Raw genomic sequence first — 15,698 nt, 5'->3', positions numbered from 1 at the left:
ATGTCTGCTCTCCAGGGGAGGTGGAAAGCTTATTTACAGTAGCAACCATAACCTCACACGTCCTTGCAGACAAAAGCAGTCGCGCAGTGACTACGGTACTAACAATAGTTACTGCGCTCACGCAGTTGTTATCGCGAGAGTAAGACAAATAGCCCAGGGCTGAGTCGGAGAAATGCCAGTCAGCCCCAGTACGCAAGCGCAATTTTGCCAACGCTCTCATTCTTTCTACGCACGCGTTGGTGCGACGTAGCGACGTACCGGCGCGGGACTGGATTTTCTGCTCCTTTCCTGGCCAATTCTCAGCTCACTTCCGGTCCCTTATTTTCGTTTTTCCTTATTTATTTATTTATTTAAAATTTTTTTTTTCCTCTTTCTCCTTCTGGCAAAAAAAATATCGGTGGTGTGGTCAGTTAGAATCTTCAGTTCCCGTCGGGGTTGGCCTCCCCCCCGAGGCCGGATAGTTCCTGGCTCCGCGGTCCGAGGTTGGCGCGATGGTGAGTAGGGTGAAGGAGAGGGGGGCAAGGGCGGGCTGTAAGGGCTCCCAGACGGGAACCCTTATCCTAGTCGCTCAGCCGGCATCACTGCGAGCCTTAGGTTCCCAGGCTGTTACTTGGGAATTCTCTTCTTCCTTCTCTTTAGCTGTCAGAAGTTGGAAGAGGAAACGAATCTCGAGAGCCACCCTCTCCCAATGGTGTTTTAATCTCGACGAAGCGCTTTACGTTATCGATAAGGGAAACTAAGGAACCGACAGGCACAAGGACGGGCTCCGATTCACTGTGCCTGCGGTGGGCCGGATTGTTGTCCCAAGTCTCACAGCGGTTGCGACCATATGTGTTCCTGGATTATTTCATTTATGTCGTGTCCGTTCTCCCCCACAAGATACAAACTTCCCGAGGGTAGGGTCTTTTCACCATTGCTTATTTAATGTATACGACTGTGTCTGACACATTGTAGGTGTTCAGTAACGTATGCATGAATAGTGTCTTTGCATGAGGATGTGATCTCTGGTCTGATGTAGTTGGCTTCATTCATTCAAGAAGCGCTCACCAGTAAATATGAGAATGCACATAGTGCTGGTACAAAAATGATGCTCATACATGTTGTACTATATTTTCATTAAGTGAGGCTCCCATAAGAAGCACTTGATGCTGCAGTAAGGTCATAGAATAATTCCAGCATAAGGTTATATTGGAAGCCATTGCGATTGATGAGCACAAGAACCTAGGAATGAGAGAAACCAGTTTACAGAAAGGGCCTTTTGAGGCAGCCCTTTCTGTAGGAGGATATGCCCCAAATTTACTGTTTCGTACTGCCCCAAGGCTGTACATTTCTGAATTTTGGCAAGCATTGGGAATCTCCTCTCTGTTCTCTAGAGGGAGAGAAGGATCCTTGGGCCTGGATATTTCTGGCTGCAGGAGTTGTTGGGTATTTTATATAACTGTCACAATCACATTCATATCTGTGGGTTCATCACTCTGAGTACATGCCCTTATCACTGATCAATTACCTTTTTTGTGTGTGTGAGAGAGACAGAGTCAGGGAGAGAGATGAGAAGCATCAACTCTTTGTTGTGGTACCTTAGTTGTTCATTGATTGCTTTCTCATACATGCCTTGACCAGGGGACTCCAGCCAATCTAGTGACCCCTTGTTCACTCCAGTGACCTTTGGACTCAAGTTGGCGACCATGGGATCAGATCCCATGCTCAAGTCAGCAACTCTGCACTCAAGCTGGTGAGCCTGTGCTCTAGTCAGGACCTCGGGGTTTCAAACCTGGTACCTCAGCGTCCCAGATTGACGCTCTGTCCACTGTGCCACAACCAGTCGGGCTGATCACTTATCATTGATTGACTGTTTTTGAGGAAGTTCCTACAATTTCCATGGGAAGAACTATGTCTGAATTCCTAACATTTACCATGGTGTTTACGCATGGAGCAAGCATTGACAAACACTGAACTAAATATTTAGGATCTGTAGGCTTTAATGAAATAGCTAGGACACAGCTTCCGCCTTCAAAATGATGGCTTCCTGGCATCAGCTGTGGTGGCGCAGTGGATAAAGCGTCAACCTGGAATGCTGAGGTCCCAGGTTCGAAACCCTGGGCTGAATGATCAAAGTACATACAGAAGGCAACTACTATGAGTTGATGCTTCCTGCTTCTCCTCCGCTCTTTCTCTGTTTCTTTCTCCTCTCTCTAAAAATCTATTAAACAAACAAACAAAAAAAGATGGTGGCTTCTTGTGGGAGAGCCTCTGTTTCATTCCTTAGTTGATATTGTATTTATTTATCCACCAAGCATTTGCCAAGTTTGTTTTTGTGTCCATTGAAAAGGAGAATTAAATGGGCTCACTTTTAGTGAGCATCTATAAATTGCGTACCTGATGTCTCACGTATTTAACTTATCAAGTCATCATTACATCGCTATAAAAGATATGATCCCTGTTGTAAAGTAGTCTTAGAGAGACTACTTCTCAGGGATGGTAAGTGGAAGAGCTGGGAATAAAATTCAATTCTGTAACTCAGCAAGAACTCTTTCTACGTATACCCAGAAAACATGTTTCATGCCTGACATTGCGTTTCAGGGATAATTGATTTGACACTAGTGTGACAGTACTTACATGAAACTCACTTTGTAAAAAGTCACTCTTTTTCAAATTCCACTGCGAGGGAATAGACAATTGTGCTGCTAGATGGGAAGTGCTGTGGTAGGTATAAACCCAGGAAAAGGGTAGCAGCCTATCTGGGAAGGGTATCATGGAAGAACTTTCTGGGTGGTGATGACACAGGTAAATTTTATTTATTTATTTATTTATTTATTTATTTATATTTTTCCGAAGCTGGAAACGGGGAGAGACAGTCAGACAGACTCCCGCATGCGTCCGACCGGGATCCACCCGGCACGCCCACCATGGGGCGACGCTCTGCCCACCAGGGGGGATGCTCTGCCCCTCTGGGGCGTCGCTCTGCCACAACCAGAGCCACTCTAGCGCCTGGGGCAGAGGCCAAGGAGCCATCCCCAGTGCCCGGGCCATCTTTGCTCCAATGGAGCCTTGGCTGCGGGAGGGGAAGAGAGAGACAGAGAGGAAGGAGGGGGGGTGGCGAAGCAAATGGGCGCTTCTCCTATGTGCCCTGTCCGGGAATCGAACCCGGGTCCCCCGCACGCCAGGCCAACGCTCTACCACTGAGGCAACCGGCCAGGGCCATACACAGGTAAATTTTAAAGGATGAGTAAGAGTTAGCCAGATCCAAGGGGTTGGGGACCAGAGTTGTGAAGATTTTAGGTAGATACCTGACCAGGCGGTGGCATACTGGATAGAGCGTTGAACTGAGATGCAGAGGTCTCGGGTTCAAAACCCAAGGTTGCTGGCTTGATCGCGGGCTCACCAGCTTGAGTGTGGGTCCCTAGCTAGAGCATGGGATCATAGACATGACCCCATATAGGCTGGCTTGTAGCTCATGGTCGCTGGCTTGAAGCCCAAGGTCGCTGGCTTGAGCAAGGGCTCACTTGCTCTGCTGTAGGCCCCTCTGCCCGCGTCAAGGCACATATGAGAAAGCAATTGGTGAACAACGAAGGTGCTGCAACGAAGAACTGATGTTTTTCATCTCCCTTCCTGTCTGTCTGTCCCTATCTGTCCCTCTCTCTGTCTCTCTCTGTCTCTATCACAGAAAAGAAAATAAAAATAGGAAAGAATTTAGGTAGAGAGAGCAGCATAAGTAAAATGATAAAATGAGAGTGCATTTATTAGAGCTGGAGTAAGTGAAACAAGGAAGGATGTGGGAGAGAAGAAGCATCAGGAGAGAGCCTAGGCGGGGCTGCTTTGGCTTTTTAAAAATGGTATAGGAAAGAAATGATCCCAGGCTGCTTTGACTCACTGGAAAGTCAGAGAAAAGAGGGCCGTAGAGATAGGCTTAGGGGTTAGCTGAGGACGAACTGCTGCTGCCTGTTACTCCTCTTACTGTAAGTTGCACACTTGAGAGGGAAGAAAGGCTTGGGTGTGCACCTAAAAGGGAGAGTGCTTTTTTAGTACTTTGTTGTTACTGTGTTTATATGCTAGTTAAAGAGTTCTGCTGTGGATATCTTTTGAAACTTTTCTCTAAAAAACAAATGGGAAAAAAAAAAAGATATTTTAAAAATGGGTCTTTTTCTTACCTTCTCTTTCCTTTTAGGCTCGAAATGCAGAAAAGGCCATGTAAGTATCAATTCAGTTTTTGTCTGTAAATTTTATGTAATTTAATTACTACCATGGAGCCCTTTTTGAGTTTGGTACTTGTTGGGAAAACAGCTGTGTTAGGCTTGCTCACTTGCACTTTGCTTGATTAGTGCATGAGCACGTGACAGAGCCACATGTGCATAGCCTCTGTGAGGGGTGTTTTTCCTCAGGGTGGATGGTGGATTGTGGATTGTGATTGCCTGCCCGCCACTGTGAGGGGCCATTTTTTGCTGTTTGTTTGCCCACTGCCATGAGAAGAGGTCTTCCCGTACCCGTTTGCTAGTTAGCTCATTTGCTGTTGGCGAGACTTTATTAAATGGGAATGGCCCTAGGCTTTCTGGATCCGCATTTCCTCTACCGTCTGCCCGAATCCAGTGTGAACCTGCCTGGTCTCGGCCACCTGCAGTACAGTCCTTTTAGTATATGAGCATTTTGATATATGTTTCCTTTCTCTAAATTTTTTTTTGTGTGTGTGTTTCTGAAGCAGGGAGGCAGAGAGATAGACTCCCACATGTGCCCAACTGGGATCCACCCGGCATGCCCACCAGGGGGTGATGCTCTGCCCATCTGGGACATTGCTCTTTTGCAACTGGAGCCATTCTAGTGCCTGAGGTGGAGGCCATGGAGCCATCCTTAGCTCCCGGGCCAACTTTGTTCCAATGGAGCGTTGGCTGCAGGAGGGGAAGAGAGAGAGAGGGAGTGGGGGAAGGGTAGAGAAGCAGATGGGCACTTCTCCTGTGTTCCCTGACCAGGAATCAAACCTGGGACATCCACACGCTGGGCTGATGCTCTACTGCTGAGCCAACTGGCCAGGGCCTTCTCTACATGTTTTAAAAAAGTATTTCTGTATTTTCCCATTTATTTTGCCCTTTAGTATTTTCTGATAGCTCCCAGAACTTTTTTTTATTGTAAAAGATTTTTCTTTTTCTTTTTGAAAAACAAATTACTGATCAATGTCACCCTGTTCAATTTTATTTTCTAAATAAAATTGTAAAAAAGAAAAACAAATTACTAAAACATATGAACATTATTATAAAAATAATATCCATTTAAAATACCTACTTTATATTTTAAGCTATTATTCAGAATGCTTTTTATTTTAAACTATATAATGTTATATTAAATCACAGAGAAAGTCATTTTCATATAGGGAAATCAAAATCATTCCAGACTGCTACAAATTTCTATAAATTAGCTGTATGGATATTTCAGCTCCCAGAACTTTTATCTGCTGAACATTTATTCATGTGGGAATGGCGCAGGGGCTATGAGAATGGCATTTGACGCATCCCAAGATACTAGTCTTTGACATCTGGATGTGTTTGCTCACTATAGTGGTCTGATAAGTAGAGTTTCCCATAGTTCTTACATGCAGTGGAAATAAAATAGATGATTGATTGTTCAGGAGCACACACGGCCTTTAGAGTTCTACTCTTTGGAACATGGAAACCCATTACTTCTCTGTCGTTTCTCAAACACAACACACACACACACACAAAGACACACACAAGAATGACATTAAATATAGTCCCGAGCAGATTTACCCTATCCAGGAACTTGGGTGATAAGTCTGTGAGCAAGATCTAATGGAGTCTTCTCTTTTTCTGGTAGGACGGCCTTAGCAAGATTTCGCCAAGCTCAACTGGAAGAGGGAAAAGTGAAGGTTAGTGTAAATCTTCCACACGAATTGAAAGTATCTTGAACAAATGTGGTAAAACTCACTCCTGAGCATACTTCAAACTCCAGATCTTCCTATTTCTTGTCTATACTTGCTGACACACTTACGAGCCTATACACTTGATTTCCAGGTGTGTCTCTGTGTAGCTGGGGCAGTGTGATGATTTGGCCGATTGTTCTTCCGTCTCTTTTGTACTATGATAATTAGGTTCCCATATTGAATAAGGAGGTTCAAGTGCTGTGGGGAGCAGCTCTAAGCTGAAACTAGTAAATGATCTTAAACTCAGAAACTCAGCCAGGCTAGGTATAAAATAAAATGTACCATTCTTTGAATTTTTTTGTTTTGTTTTGTTTTACATTTTCGTTTTTCTGTTCATTTCAGGTGTACAGCATAGTGGTTCACAAATCTTACTTACCCTGATATCACCAGTTCTACTTGGCCCCATGCATAATTATTACGGCAATATTAACTATAGTCTCTATGCTGTGACTATTTGTAACTACCAGTTTGTATTTCATAATCCTTTTACCTCTTTACCCAGTTTCCCAACCTACTTCCTCCTCTCTGGTAACCATCAGTCTGTTCTCTATGAGTCTGTTTCCTGTTTTGTTTGTTTGTTTCTATTGTTCTTTAGATTCCACATTAAAGTAAAATCATATAGTATTTGTCTTTCCCTGACTGACTTATTTCATGTAGCATAATACCCTCTAGGTCCATTCATGCTGTCAGAAATGCTAAAACTTCATTCTTTTTTATGGTTGAGTAATATTCCATTGAATAGATGTACCACAACCTTTTTATTCACTTCTCTTTTAATGGGCACTTGGGTTGCTTCTATTTCTTGTCTATTGTAGTAACACTACAGTGAACATAATGGTGCCTATATTCTTTCAAATTAATGTTTCAGATTTCTTTGGATATATACCCAGTAGTGGAATTGCTGGGTCATAAGGCAGTTCCATTTTTAAAATATTTATTTTATTGATTTTAGATAGAGGAAGGGAGAGAGCAGGAAAGAGGCAGGAACATCTGTTCCTGAATGTGTCCAGACTGGAGATTGAACCAGTAACCTCTGTGCTTTGGGATAATGCTCTCATTAACCAAACTCTTCAGCCAGGGCAAGGCAGTTTACTTTAATTTTTTGTGAACTCTTCATACTGTTTTCCACAATGGCTTCAACAGTCTGTATTCCCAGCAGAGTGCACAAATGTTCCCTTTTTTCCACAGCCTTGCTGACACTTGTTTATTGATTTATTGATGATAGCCATACCTGACAGGTGTGAGGTGATATCTCATTGTGGGTTTTTTTTTGTTTTTTTTTTGTATTTTTCTGAAGCTGGAAACGGGGAAAGACAGTCAGACAGACTCCCGCATGCGCCCGACTGGGATCCACCCGGCACGCCCACCAGGGGCGATGCTCTACCCCTCCGGGGCATCGCTCTGTCGCAACCAGAGCCACCCCAGCGCCTGGGGCAGAGGCCAAGGAGCCATCCCCAGCGCCCAGGCCATCTTTGCTCCAATGGAGCCTCGGCTGCGGGAGGGGAAGAGAGAGACAGAAAGGAAGGAGAGGGGGAGGGGTGGAGAAGCAGATGGGCGCTTCTCCTGTGTGCCCTGGCCGGGAATCGAACCCGGGACTCCTGCATGCCAGGCTGACGCTCTACCGCTGAGCCAACCGGCCAGGGCCATCATTGTGGTTTTAATTTGCATTTCTCTGATGATTAGTGACATTGAGCATCTTTTCATATGTATATTGGCTATCTGTACACACATGTGTATACACATGCACACCTATGTTCCAAACACTGATGGCCATCATTTCTTCTTTTTTATTTTTCCAAAGTTAGAAGTGAGGAGGCAGTCAGACAGACTCCTGCATGCGCCTGACTGGGATCCACCCAGCATGCCCACCAGGGGGCGATGCTCTGCCAATCTGGGGCATTGCTTCCTTGCGGCTGGAGCCATTCTAGCGCCTGAGGTGGAAATGGAGCCACCTTCAGTGCTTGGGTCAACATTTGTTCCAATGGAACCTTGGCTACGGGAGAAGAGAGAGAGAAGAAGGAGAGGGGAAGGGTGGAGAAGCAGATGAGCGTTTCTCCTGTGTGCCCTGACTCAAACCCAGTACTTCCACACACCAGGCTGATGCTCTACCACTGAGCCAACCAGCCAGGGCCTTTTTTTTTTTTTTTTAAGTGAGAGGAGAGGAGATACAAACTCTTATGTGTGCCCTGACCAGAATCCACCTGACAACCCCCGTCTGGGGCTGATGCTCGAATATACTGAGCAATCCTCAGCGCCTGGGGTTGATGCTCAAACCTGTCGAGCCACTGGCTACGAGAGGGGAAGAGAGAAAAGGGGGAGAGGGAGGGGGAGGGTAAGAGAAGCAGATGATTGCTTTTCATGTGTGCCCTAACTGGGGATCAAACCCGGGCATCCGTATGCTGGGCTGACACTCTATGCCCTTAGCCAACTGGTCAGGGCCCATCATTTCTTAAGGTAATGTAAAGATGCCATGAAATGGATATAGCCTAGTTTAGTTAGCCTTCTCTCTATTACTGGGCTTTTATATTGTTTCCATTGGTTTACTATACTAAATATAATACAATGTATGTTTTTGCCCATATAATTGTTTCCTAAGTAGAGATTGTAGAGTGAGGTTTAAGGCTTAGTGAAGATCTTCTGGAACTGAAACTTCAGATGTATTTAGCCCATTAGACATTCTAGACTTCAGGCCAGTGTTAGTGACATTGCAGGAAACTTGTAATTTTATACAGTATGGTGTCAACATGTATCATTTGCTTCTTTTTAGGAACGAAGACCGTTCCTCGCCTCAGAATGTACTGAGTTGCCCAAAGCTGAGAAGTGGAGACGACAGGTACATTCTGGGTGAATATGGTCTTAGTAGGAGTAATGTCTCGAATTGCTTCTTATTATCTAAATGACTCTTAAACCAGAATTCTAATTTTTTTAATTACTAAATTTTAAATTATATTTTCCTGTGCTTTTATATATATTCGGAATCACAAATTTGTTAACTTTTATTTTTTCCCAGATCATTGGAGAGATCTCTAAAAAAGTGGCTCAGATTCAAAATGGTAAGTTAGTCTATCTATTAAAAGTGCTTGATTTTATTTTTCTTTTTAATTATTATTTTATTTGTTGATTTGATAAAGGAGAGAGAGAAAGAAAGGAGAGAGGAGCAACTCATAGTACTTACTTCTCATATGTGCCTTGACAGGGGAAGCCCATGGTTTTAACCAGTGACCTCCACATTCTAGGTTGATGCTTTATCTACTGTGCCATGACAGGTCAGGCAAAGTGCTTGATTTTCAAATCCACAATTAGACTTGGAGACTGCAATACTCTTTTTTCAGTAATCAATGGGACAAGTAGAAAATCAGTAAGGACATAGAAGAATTGAATGATACTATCAGTAATTTGACCTGGTTGACATTTATAGAACACTTACGGAACAATCATTAAAATAAAATATATTCTGGGCTGCCTGACCTGTGGTGGCGCAGTGGATAAAACGTCGACCTGGAAGTGCTGAGGTCGCTGGTTTGAAGCCCTGGGCTTGCCTGGTCAAGGCACATATGGGAGTTGATGCTTCCAGCTCCTCCCCCCTTCTCTCTCTGTCTCTCCCTCTCCTCTCTAAAAAAAATGAATAAATAAAAAAAATAATTAAAAAAAATATATTCTGGGCTATAAAACAAATGTTAGCAAATTTAAAATAATTAAAATCATACAAAATATGTTCTCTAATTATAATAGGATTAATGTAGAAATAAACAATAGAAAGATGTTGGGAAAATTCCTAAATATTTGGAAATGAAACAACATACTTCTAAATAACCCATGTGTCAAAGAGGAAACCATAGGGAGATTATAGATTTGGGGGGGAGGTACATGGATATTTATTTTTTCTATTTTTCAAATAATTAAAAGTTTTTTTAATTATAGTTGACATACAGTAATATATTAGTTTCAACATAGTGATTAGACATTTATATAATTTATGAAGTGATTACCCTGATAAGTCTGGTACCCATCTAGTACCAACTATATATATAGTTGTTACAGTATTATTGACTATATTCCTTATGGTCTACTTGACATACTCATAAATATTTTTATAACTGCCAGTTTGGACTTCTTAACCCCTTCCCCTGTTTTACCCAGTCCCCTAAACTTCCTCTGGCACCCGCCAGTCTGTTCTCTGTTTCTGAGGCTGTTTCTCTTGTGTGTGTTCGTGTTGTTCTTTAGATTCTACATGTAAGTGAAATCATTGGTATTTGTCGTTCTTTGTCTGACTTATTTGACTTAGCGTAATACCTTCTAGGTCCATCCATGTTGTGGCAAATGGCCAAATTTTATTCTTTTTATGGCTGAGTAATATTCCATTGTGTGTGTGTGTGTGTGTGTGTGTGTGTGTGTGTGTGTGTGTGTGTATATGCCAAAGCTTTACCCATTTGTCTGTTGATGAACACTTAGGTTGCTTCCATAGCTTGGCTATTGTAAATAACGCTGCAGTGAACACAAGGATACAAATATTTTTTTTAATTAGTGTTTTGGATTTCTTTGGATATATACCCAGAAGTGGGACTGCTAGGTGATATGGTAGTTCTGTTTTTAATTTTTGGGGAAACCTTTACACTGTTTTCCATAGTGACTGCACTCATTTACAACCCCACCAGTAGTGCACAAGAGTTCCCTTTTCTCTATATCCTCACCAACACTTGTTTGATTTATTGATAATAGACACTCTGACAAGTTTGAGGTCATATATGATTTGCATATGCTGAATATCTTTTCATATATCTATTGACCATGTGCATGTCCTCTTTGGAGAAATGTCTGTTCTGGTCCTCTGCCCATATTTTAATTGGATTTTTTGAATTAGTTAAATATTTTGGATATGAACCCCTTATTGAATGTCTATACAGTAGATTGTCTTTTCATTTTTGTTGATGGTTTCCTTTGCTGTGCAGAATGGATTTTTTGTTTGTTTTTTGAGAGAGAGAGACAAAGACAGGAAAGTAGAGAGATGAGAAGTACCAACTCATAGTTGTGGCACTTTTAGTTGTTTGTTGATTGCTTTCTCATATGTGCCTTGATGGGGGGGGGGGGGCTCCAGCTGAGCCAGTGACTCCTTGCTCAAGCCAGTGACCCTGGGCTTCAAGGCAGTGATCATAGACATAACCCCATGTTCAAGCCGGTGAGCCTGTGCTGAAGCTGGATGAGCCCGCACTAAAGCCGGTGACCTTGGGGTTTCGAACTTGGGTCCTTAGTGTCCCAGGTCAGCATTTCGGTTGATGCTTTATCTACTGCGCCACCAGTCCAGGCTTTTTCCAAAATTTAAATCAAAAGGCAGAACTACAATTGACAAAGCAATTTTGAAAAAGAACAAAATTGGGAGTATGTATACCACCTAATTTCAAGGTTTAATATAAACCACAGTATTCAAGGTAATGTGATATTGATGAATGGTAGACACATAGCTGAATGGAACAAAATAAGTCCAGAAGTAGAGCCACAATATGTGATCAATATACTTAATTTTTTTAAAAATTGATTTTAGAGAGAGAGAAAAACCTTAATTTGTTCTTCTTTGTATTCATTCATTGGTTGATTCTTGTACATACACTGATTGGGGATCAAACCCACAACCGTGGTGTATCAGGACAATGCTCTACCCAACTTATCAACCCAGCCAGGTACAAAATAATTCAACAAAGAAAGGGAGGGATGCTCCCTTGCAACAGACATAAGATGTTTTATTCCAATGGTTCAATAACCATTTTCCCTCCTTTTCTGTTATGGGTTACTCCAGCTGCTCCCTGCTATTGGTTATCACAGACAACCCCCTCAGCAAACTCCATTGTGCACATCCTTTTAAATTAGTTCCTTAGTGGCCCTGGCCGGTTGGCTCAGTGGTAGAGCATTGGCCTGGCATGCAGGAGTCCCGGGTTCGATTCCCGGCCAGGGCACACAGGAGAAGCACCCATCTGCTTCTCCGCCCCTCCCCCTCTCCTTCCTCTCTGTCTTTCTCTTCCCCTCCCGCAGCCAGGGCTCCATTGGAGCAAAGTTGGCCCGGGCGCTGGGGGTGGCTCTATGGCCTCTGCCTCAGGAGCTAGAATGGCTCTGGTTGCAACGGAGCAACACCCCAGATGGGCAGAGCATCACCCCCTGGTGGGCGTGCCGGGTGGATCCCGGTTAGGCGCATGCGGGAGTCTGTCTGACTGCCTCCCTGTTTCCAACTTCAGAAAAATACAAAAAAAACCCCCAAAATAAATTAGTCCCTTAGGCTTAATTCTCAGGCTGTAGTCTGCCAGAAGATGTTGCCATTTCAGAAGACGTTATTTTCTTAAAAGTACTAAATCAATATAGAATGTTGCCAGCCTTGATGAATCTTTTTTTTTTTTTGGTGACAGAGACTGAGAGAGTGACAGAGACAGACAGGAAGGGAGAGAGATGAGAAGCATCAGCTCACAGTTGCGGCATCTTTTTTTTTCATCTTATTTTTATTAATTTTAATGCAGTGACATTGATAAATTAGGGTACATATGTTCCGAGAAAACATCTCCAGATTATTTTGACATTTGATTATGCTGCATACCTCTCACCCAAAGTCAAATTGTCTTCTGTCACCTTCTATCTGGTTTTCTTGGTGCCCCTCCCCTCCCCCTACCCCCTCCCTCTCCTTTCTTGCTCCTTCCCCACCCCTCCACCCCACCCCCTGTTACCATCACATTCTTGTTCATGTCTCTGAGTCTCATTTTTATGTCCCATCTATGTATGAGTTCATATAGTTCTTAGTTTTTTCTGATTTACTTATTTCACTCTGAATAATGTTATCAAGGTCCATCCATGTTATTGTAAATGATCCGATCTCATCATTTCTTAGGCTGAGTAGTATTCCATAGTATATATGTACCAAAGCTTTTTAATCCACTCGTTCTCTGACGGACATTTGGGCTGTTTCCAGATCTTCGCTATTGTGAACAATGCTGCTATAAACTTGGGGGTGTATTTCTCCTTCTGGAACCGTTCTGTGGTATTCTTGGGGTATATTCCTAAAAGTGGGATGGCTGGGTCAAAAGGCAGTTAGATTTTTAATATTTTGAGGAATCTCCATACTGTTTTCCACAGTGGTTGCACCAGTCTGCATTTCCACCAGCAGTGTAAGAGGGTTCCCTTTTCTTCACATCCTCGCCAGCACTTATTCTGTGTTGTTTATTGATGAGCACCATTCTGACTGGTGTGAGGTGATAATCTCATTATGGTTTTAATTTGCATTTCTCTAATGATTAGTGATGTTGAGCATTTTTTCATATGCCTATTGGCCATCTGTATGTCCTCTTTGGAGAAGTGTCTATTCATTTATTTTGCCCATTTTTTTTTTTTTTCCACTTTTCCGAAGCTGGAAACGGGAGAGACAGTCAGACAGACTCCTGCATGCGCCCGACCGGGATCCACCCGGCACGCCCACTAGGGGCAACGCTCTGCCCACCAGGGGGCGATGCTCTGCCCCTCCGGGGCGTCGCTCCACCGCGACCAGAGCCACTCTAGCGCCTGGGGAAGAGGCCAAGGAGCCATCCCCAGCGCCCGGGCCATCTTTGCTCCAATGGAGCCCCGGCTGCGGGAGGGGAAGAGAGAGACAGAGAGGAAGGAGGGGGGAGTGGAGAAGCAAATGGGTGCTTCTCCTATGTGCCCTGTCCAGGAATCGAACCTGGGTCTCCCGCACGCCAGGCTGACGCTCTACTGCTGAGCCAACTGGCCAGGGCCTCTTTTGCCCATTTTTTTTTTTTTTTTTTTTTTTTCCATTTTTCTGAAGCTGGAAACGGAGAGACAGTCAGACAGACTCCTGCATGCGCCCTACTGGGATCCACCCGGCACGCCCACCAGGGGGCGATGCTCTGCCCACCAGGGGGCGATGCTCTGCCCATCCTGGGGTTCGCCATGTTGCGACCAGAGCCACTCTAGCGCCTGAGGCAGAGGCCACAGAGCCATCCCCAGCGCCAGGGCCATCTTTGCTCCAATGGAGCCTTGGCTGCGGGAGGGGAAGAGAGAGACAGAGAGGAAAGCGCGGCGGAGGGGTGGAGAAGCAAATGGGCGCTTCTCCTGTGTGCCCTGGCCAGGAATCGAACCCAGGTCCTCTGCACACTAGGCCGACGCTCTACCGCTGAGCCAACCGGCCAGGGCTGCCCATTTTTTGATTGGACTGTTTGTCTTTCTGGTGTTGAGATTTACAAGTTCTTTTTAAATTTTGGTTATTAACCCCTTATCAGACATACTGTCAAATATGTTCTCCCATTGTGTAGTTTGTCTTTTTATTCTGTTCTTACTGTCTTTGGCTGTGCAAAAGCTTTTTAGTTTGATATAGTCCCATTTGTTTATCCTGTCTTTTATTTCCCTTGCCTGTGGAGATAAATTAGCAAATATATCGCTGCTAGAGATGTCGGAGAGCTTACTGCCTATGTTTTCTTCTAAGATGCTTATGGTTTCACACCTTACATTTAAGTCTTTTCTCCATTTTGAGTTTATTTTTGTGAATGGTGTAAGTTGGTGGTCTAGTTTCATTTTTCTGCAGGTTGCTGTCCAATTTTCCCAACACCATTTGTTGAAGAGGCTGTCTTTATTCCATTTTATGCCTTTACCTCCTTTGTCAAATATCAGTTGTCCATAGAGCTGTGGGTTTATTTCTGGGTTCTCCGTTTTGTTCCATTGATCTATGTGCCTGTTTTTATGCCAGTACCACGCTGTTTTGAGTACAATGGCCTTGTAGTATAGCTTGATATCAGGAAGTGTAATACCTCCCCCTTTATTCTTCTTTTTTAAGATTGCTGAGGCTATTCATGTTCTCTTTTGGTTCCATATAAATTTTTGGAATATGTGATCTATATCTTTAAAGTATGTCATTGGTATTTTAATTGATATTGCATTGAATTTATAAATTGCTTTGGGTAATATAGACATTTTAATGATGTTTATTTTTCCTATCCATGAGCATGGTATATGCTCCCACTTGTTTGTATCTTCCTTGATTTCTTTTATTAATGTTTTATAATTTTCCGAGTACAAGTCTTTAGTCTCCTTGGTTAAATGTACTCCTAGGTACTTTATGTTTTTGGTTGTAATAGTGAAGGGGATTGTTTCCTTAATTTCTCTTTCTGAATGTTCATTGTTGGTGTATAAAAATGCCTCTGATTTCTGAGTATTAATTTTATATCCTGCCACTTTGCTGAATTCACTTATTAGGTCCAGTAGTTTTTTGACTGAGACTTTAGGGTTTTCTATATACAATATCATATCATCTGCAAATAATGATAGCTTTACTTCTTCTTTTCCAACTTGAATGCCTTTTATTTCTTCTTCTTGTCTGATTGCTGTGGCTAGGACTTCCAGAACTTATTCTTATGTTGAATAAGAGTGGTGTAAGGGGGCACCTCTGCCTTGTTCCTGATCTTAAGGGGATTTCTTTTAATTTTTGCCCATTGAGTATGATGTTGGCTGTGGGTTTGTCATAGATGGATTTTATCATGTAGAGGTATGTTCCCTGTAATCCCACTTTGCTGAGAGTTTTGATCATGAATGGGTGCTGGATTTTATCAAATGCTTTTTCTGCATCTATTGAAGTTATCATATGGTTTTTCTCCTTCCTTTTGTTTATGTGATGAATAACATTGATTGATTTGCGAATATTGTAACAGCCTTGCCTCCCCAGAATAAACCCTACTTGATCATGGTGTATGATTTTTTTCCATATATTTTTGGATCCGGTTTGCTAATATTTTGTTGAGGATTTTAGCAT

The 15,698-nt window shown here is 43.0% G+C and overlaps 1 protein-coding gene across 1 annotated transcript in view; it reads left to right on the top strand.

The window, feature by feature from the left end:
* Nucleotides 1-232: 232 nt before the first annotated feature.
* ISY1 (ISY1 splicing factor homolog) overlaps nucleotides 233-15,698 on the top strand; it is a 42,598-nt gene continuing 27,132 nt past the window's right edge. Inside the window, exons 1-5 of the mRNA XM_066352507.1 lie at nucleotides 233-494; nucleotides 4,166-4,188; nucleotides 5,821-5,872; nucleotides 8,694-8,759; nucleotides 8,937-8,979. Of these exons, the coding sequence (XP_066208604.1) occupies nucleotides 492-494; nucleotides 4,166-4,188; nucleotides 5,821-5,872; nucleotides 8,694-8,759; nucleotides 8,937-8,979 (187 nt within the window). The 5' untranslated portion in view covers nucleotides 233-491. The remainder of the gene's footprint in view (nucleotides 495-4,165; nucleotides 4,189-5,820; nucleotides 5,873-8,693; nucleotides 8,760-8,936; nucleotides 8,980-15,698) is intronic.

This window comes from Saccopteryx leptura, chromosome 11, assembly GCF_036850995.1.
Source record: "Saccopteryx leptura isolate mSacLep1 chromosome 11, mSacLep1_pri_phased_curated, whole genome shotgun sequence".
Classification (NCBI taxonomy): Eukaryota; Metazoa; Chordata; class Mammalia; order Chiroptera; family Emballonuridae; genus Saccopteryx; species Saccopteryx leptura.
The sequence above is the reverse complement of the archived record's forward strand: the minus strand, read 5'-3'. Positions and strand labels throughout refer to the sequence as shown.